The 7,004-nt window shown below is 33.8% G+C and overlaps 1 protein-coding gene across 3 annotated transcripts in view; it reads right to left on the bottom strand.

The window, feature by feature from the left end:
* The window catches only part of PHTF2 (putative homeodomain transcription factor 2), a 72,755-nt gene that overhangs the window by 35,584 nt on the left and 30,167 nt on the right, over nucleotides 1–7,004 (bottom strand). For all 3 annotated transcript variants that reach the window (XM_006774912.2, XM_006774913.2, XM_015571260.1), the window contains 2 exons: nucleotides 3,572–3,737; nucleotides 2,300–2,464 (listed from right to left, as the gene is read on the bottom strand). In XM_006774912.2, the coding sequence (XP_006774975.1) occupies nucleotides 2,300–2,464; nucleotides 3,572–3,737 (331 nt within the window). The remainder of the gene's footprint in view (nucleotides 1–2,299; nucleotides 2,465–3,571; nucleotides 3,738–7,004) is intronic.

Genomic DNA, 7,004 nt, shown 5'->3' with positions numbered 1-7,004 from the left:
AACCAAAGAACTTGTATGCATGCATATAAGCCTAGCCAATGGACAGAGACACCAGGGGGGTGAGGGCATGAGTGCGGGGACAATGGGGCGATAAGGACACATATGTAATACCTTAATCAATAAAGAAAAAAATAAAATTACCCCCCAAAAAGCATAATTTCTTTTCACTGTCTGCTTGTAATAATATTGTGAATCTTAGACATGAAAGAAAACTTAGGATCTATGTGAATTCTGAAACAGGCATTATACTGAAGAGATTTATAACCGAGATGTAATTCTTTCTAGTCAGTATTTTGAGTAGAAATTATAATTATGCTAATTTAACACTATAGTACAGTGAAATTATAGTACTAAACCCTTAGAAAATATGGTTGATTTCTACATCTTTTAAAATTGATACTTTCTTTAGCATTGTTTTCTTAGGTTCATAGAGTTCTTTTATAATAATTCCTAATTTTTTTTTTATGAGACATACTATGTATGTTTTGCTTTAAAAAGAGTTGTTTTATCTTGAGAAGAAATATACTCAGAGATGATAAGTCGGGCCTTTCCATCTTATAAATACAGGATGTAAGAATTGCAGATTTCATCCTAACATCTAGAAAACCAACAAGATACCATACACAAAGTTTAAATCCTTGTGTGGTTATGCATTTATTTTCCCATCCATTATGTTAATTCAGACACCTTAAAGGAAGTATCCAGTTTTTCAATTTTTATCACCAGAAACAATTTTAAGTCCCAAGCTGATATTTCAATTTAAAGCCTTTCTTATTAAAGCCTGAAAGAACAAAACATCAAGATCTGAAAACTCAAGATTAGAACTTCTGAAATTAACATTTTTCTTAAGATCTTCTTGTACTTAATATTTAAAACAGTCTTATTCATAAGCTGGCAAACGAGTCCCAGAATGAGTTAGTTAAAAAACAATGCATCTTTAAAAACATGTAGATTATAGTTGCCATGATTACAGAGAATAAACCCAAAGGGATTTAGTCATTATTGTACCAATAGGCAGTCAAGGTTATGCTACAATCCCAAAGGAAGGAAACTGCAGTCTGAATCTAATTTGAGAAACACAGAATTCCAAAGGCACCAACCTACTACATTAGGGGGATTCTGAATACTAAGTTATAAAATATCAGTTCTGGACAACCAAAACAACTAAATGATTCCCCAAAAGGAAAACATATCCATATGCTTTTTTATAATTGCTTGTTAAAAGTTATTGAGAAATGTTTAAGAAACTGGCTTTGCAGTGATAAAACCATTACATCCTACTGTTAGAAAAGGGAGCTATTTATTTAAAAATAAATAAATAAAAACAGACCAAGAGAGATACAGATAGAATCCAATGTAAGTTAAAAACCAAACCGAACCTGTATCTTCTCTGGAGGAAGCAACTTTACGCAATGTTATTGGAAACTATTAAAATTTTGGAGAATTTTCCCCAAAATTACAATCAATGAAAATATGCCCAAGATATAATTCCTTTATTATGTAATGCATGATAAACTTTATCATAAGAGCACAATCACATATTGATGAAACAGTATTAGTAGAGGAGTTAACAAAAGTGACCAAATTAGTTATTTGTAGTATCTCTTTTCTTGATTTATTAATTTAGCAACTTTTATCAGTTATACTATTTTGATCATAGCTTTCAAATTTATTATGTGTATATGTGCACTAGTACTATAACCCTTAAGTGTTTTCAATTAATTATTCAAAATAATTATACAACATTGAATTAGTTTTAATTTACTTTTGAAATTTGCTATAATCACATTTCCTTATTTGGTAAACATTCATTGTGGTATAAACTATACAAAAACCAAATACACAAAAATAGAATTTCATCCTATAGTATATAACTTATTCTTTCAAATACAAATGCTTACATGTTTTATATCAGACAATTTTAAATAACCGAGGCAGGGATTAAATTTAAAATATCATGCAATTCTCATGACATACTAGTAAAGCCAATTTGACCTATAGTACTAATAAAAACAACCAATTGAATAGAAGTAGAACCTGAGAAATCACAAAAGAAATTAAAATTTAGAAACCCAACTAAATACACTTTATGGTGTATAATCATTTAGAAATATTTACATATATCCCAAAACAAACTTTATGGTCTCCATTTTTCATTATCTATAGCATTATAATTGATCAAAACAAAATCTGTAATAGGTCTGTCATATGTAAAGTCATTAATATTCATTACCTGAGACTGAAGTGCCAGAAAAGGGACAGTGCTCTATGCCATATAAAATCTTGAATAAATACAAACCCTGATAAAAAGAAAGCAGCATGCCAAAGATCTCTGAAGACAGCGCCAACGCTGTATGAGGTGCTTGTAGAGTGGCTCTGAACTGTTCCCTCTTGTGAATTATCTGTGGTACTAGAACCATCTCCTTCTCTGTGTACTTCCAAATGGGCTGCTTTTCTTAATTTCCTTCATTAGAAGAGATTAAGAACGGAAAGTAACTTTACAATTTTAACAACCATTTTCTCGCTAGTATGTTCAAAATGTTTGTAAACACAAACACAAGAATTTTAATGCACAATAAAATTCAAATTTACTTGATGAAAGTTAACCCAAACATAAAGTACATGTTTAAGACCAATTTCTATAAATGGTAGGTACTGTTCTTTGCTTATACTTCCAGTCAGTGAATATTAGGTTGTAAGGTCACATTAGATAGGTATTTACAAAAGTATTCCTTCCCATTTGAATGCCACTTATTTGCAGGTGAGGAAGAAAATTTGAATAAAACTATAATCTAACTGACTAGCAGTGCTATTATCTATCTTTTCAAAATGAAAAGGGCTTAAATTTTAACACCTCCAATCTGCATATATCATAATCTCTTAGCAACAATATTCAAAAGAGGAATTGTTCCAAAAGACCCTTCAAACAGAACTCCATTGCACAAAGTGGCCAGTGAGACTTGCTATGTTTACTTAACCTAGGGGCAATATTAAATAGTTTCAAATAGCACGTATTCATTCATTCATTCATTCATTATCCTCACCGAGGACATGTTTATTGATTTATTATTTTATTTTTTAGAGAGAGAAAGAGAGAGACATCAATTAGTTGCCTCCTGCACATGCCCTGACCAGGAATTGCAAACTTTATTACATGGGAAGAAGCTCTAACCAACTGAGCTGCCCAGCCAGGGCTCAAATAGCATTTAATATATAAAATTTAGCTGAAATTTTTTCTTGGTTCTTATTTTTGGCAAAACCTCTTATAAATACAAACTTTTTTAAACAGGGGGAGTTATTAGCAACTCCAACTAACATATATTCCCTACATTGTTATTAGGTGCCTAGAAATTAGCGTTAAGAAAGAAAATAAAAACAAAGCAGGTGTGTGGTCTCAAAATGACCTTGAAGCAAATACAGAAAACAAAATTGTATTTGGTAGCTGATTCTGAAGCTCACTGCTTTATTTGAAAGAGTAACTTTACAAGACAGCATTTTATTAAACCCAAGAATAATTATAGATTCAAATTATAGAAATCTACAAAAAAGATAATTTTTAAATAGGCAGTACCTTCTTCTTTTCCCCCCTGTACTCAGAGGCGGCTTGGGTGTTCTTGTGGAAACAATCTGGCAGTGCACAGTTCCCAGGAGCAGCATCAGCCATATCGGCCCAATCACTTCTGTCAGAGGTATGTTATGTGGACTGGAAGCGGAACAGAACAATACTATTGCGGCAACTACAAAAAGAGAAAGAAAACACGTTATAGATCTGATAGTCACTCTTTAAAATCTTTAAAAATTGTTTTAACATTGTTTCTTGCAAGATTATTTTTCTAAATTTAAATAAGTTGAAATGTTTCTCCAGATAAGCTCTTTCAGACTGACTAACCAAGCTTGCTGTTCAGTAATAAACTCTTGGAACAAGATAACACCCAACATGGTCTTTAAAATACACACCTTAAAACTACAGTGAAAACTAGATGCATATGAATCTCATGCCACTCCTGTTAAAATCCCAGAGAGGCAATAGAGCCATACTAACCTCAAGTGCACTTATTTCTTTGTTTAATAAACACAGAAGTCTATGATAAGGCATAAAGAGCTTCTTTTCAATAGAGGTCTATCTACTCAAAATTAGTAACATTTATTTACTTGGACATATTTTTCAGGGAAACCACTGAACACCCATTATTGCTAATCATTTCCACATGAAGAAGAAATCTTGTTTTTGTTTGCTCAGCATCCCTTAAGCCTTCTAGACATAAACTCTTTACCTTTTGAGAATTTGCTTCCTTTATCTGTCAATCGAATGGTCTTATTTCTTCTACCTCAGGGATAGACCTGTAATCTAGGCTTTGTCACAATCTTAACTTTGGGCACAGTAATTAATAAAAAGATGGGCATGTGATTTAAGCAGGGCCAATCAGAATCTTTTACAGGGAGTAACAGAGGTGCTTGAAGGCCTTCCTCCTAGATAAAACCCTAAGGACTATGAAAATAAGAAATTGCCAGGGGCACCTCAGCCATCACTCAAAAAAAGCCTTCCTAAGAATGAGACCAGTTTAAGAAAAGTATCGGGGACTGCATAAAAAGTGAAGACATCATCTAAGCTTCTAGATCCAGTAATACTTGAGTCAAGAGCCTAGGAATACCTAACTCTTTTTAGGGACAATTGGAGAATTTGAGTATTAGATTTCTCTTCATTTTGTTAGGTGTAATAATTACAATGTAATTGTGTAATATTTAGAAAAGATTCATACTAATGCATTCAGGGGTAAAATTCCATGATGTACATAATTTACTTTGATAAAGCAGATTAAGTAAATATGCCAAAATGTTAATTATTTAATCAAAGAGATGGACATATGGGTGTTTAAAGTGACTATGTATCTTATCATCTAAATCAGGACTCTTTTGAGAGTGAGATGAGAGCTGTTAATAAAAGTGTAAGGACAACACAAGTCAACTTTGATACATTGTCCCAAGCAAATTGGAACATATGGTCACTCTGGGTTTTGCACAGGTCTATCTAGTTTCCTGGGTTTTTTTCTGAAAACTTTTATGATAAACAGTAAAGACAAAAAACACTTTTACAAAAGCTAGTTTGCATTTGGTTTCTGTCATCTGCAACTGAAAGAATCCTGGCCTAGCATACCAAGATTTAAGCTTAAAACACCACTTTATCATTTAAGATGTTTAAGAAGTGTCATACAACAAAATTTCAGCTTTATATTCTCCTGAGTAGTAAAATTCTTTGAAAAGAAAAAAAACTTAAATTTTTAAAAATGTCAGTCATCTTTATGAATTACCCTGGAATTTATCTGAAGTTCTTGAGTTGTTTTATAATAGAGCCTGGAATTTGGAAAAATACAGAGTTTTTGTTGTTTTTAATATGAACTCTAATGTGTCCTTTATCCAGTTTTAACATTTTTGAGCCTTGTTCATTCCTCTATACAAAAACAGTATATAGCTACATAGGTTTCAAATGAAGTAATACATGTAAAACACTTTGAAAAGTGTAACTACCATCGATAAGCAGTACTTTTATTAGCTATTATTAACTATCTTTAAAATGGAGGGCGGGGTGTAAATACTCCTTAAAAGTATTTTAATTTCAGAATTTTAGGCACAAAGAATAACATCTTAAAGAACTTCAGATTTGATATAATTTCTTGGTTATTTATGTCTCAGTCCTATGACCATTTTCTGTAATGCCAGGGCTGGGAACCTAAAAACTGTATTTTCTATCTCAACAGGATCTTGTTATATACTGTTAAATCCTGCCAATAAAAAAACATTAGAAAAGGAGAAGGGGGCCCTGGCTGGTATGGCTCAGTTGGTTGGGCATCGTATCATATACTGAAAGGTTGCTGATTCAATTACCAGTCAGGGCACATGCCTGGGTTGCAGGCTCGATCCCTGGTAGCGGGCGTGCAGGAGGCAGCCAATTGATGTTTCCCTCTCACACTGATGTTTCTCTCCCTCTCTCCCTTCCTCTTTCTCAAAGTAGTCATGTCCCTTCCATGGTCTCAGTTCCTGAGGCAGTGGCTCTGGTATCACCTCCTTCCTTTGTTCCTCCTTCAGTTAAGGGTTTGAAGATATAAGGAGAAAACATTCACTTCTCTGTTGTACTTTCTGATCATTTAATGAAGTACTATGAACCAGACCGTACTGTTGAAGACTTCTAGAGATTTCTTCAAAAGATCGACTGAGACAAAATGTTCTTTATCCGGCACAAGTAGTTCCAAGGCAGGGCGTCCTCTACTGGCCAAGCAGAACTCCAGGGATAATCATCAGGAATGTAAAATTTCTAAGATTCAGTTTTTAGGTCTGTTACTCCAGGATTTAGTGGCTAGTGTTAGACATTGAGAGTAGAAAGACAAGTAAAACACAGTCTATATTCCCTGTTCCTCCTCCGTTTAGAGGGGAAGAGATGGGACATATAAAGAAACAATTAAAACACCTATAATGAACTGAATTTTGTACCCACCCTCATAATTCATATGTTGAAACCCTAACCTCTCAATGTGACTATATTTGCAGACAGGACCTATAAACATAAAAGGTTGAATAAAGTCATAAGGTTGGGGCCTTACTCCAGTAGGACTGATATCCTTATAAGAGGAAGAGATACCAGAGATCTCTCTCCATTCACACACATAAGAAAGGCCCTCTGAGAAGGCAGCCATGTAAAAGTCAGGAAGAGAAACCTCACTAGACCCCAACCCTGATGGCGCCTAACCTTGGACTTCCAGCCTCCCGAACTGTGAGAAATAAAAATCTGTTGTTGCCACCCAGTCTGTGGTATTTTTGTTATGGGAGCCCGAGGAAACTAATAGAATACCTATGATAAATTCTACAATATACATAGGAAAGAGATGTAACTAAATTGGGAGGTTATGAAAGGATTCTGAAAGAAGGTCCTAATCTAACTTTGAGAGAACAAACAGGAGTTGAGTAGGTAATGAAATGGAAAGAGCGACACAAGCAAAGAAGAGTTGCAT

Source organism: Myotis davidii, unplaced genomic scaffold, assembly GCF_000327345.1.
Source record: "Myotis davidii unplaced genomic scaffold, ASM32734v1 scaffold125, whole genome shotgun sequence".
Lineage (NCBI taxonomy): Eukaryota > Metazoa > Chordata > Mammalia > Chiroptera > Vespertilionidae > Myotis > Myotis davidii.
The sequence above is the reverse complement of the archived record's forward strand: the minus strand, read 5'-3'. Positions and strand labels throughout refer to the sequence as shown.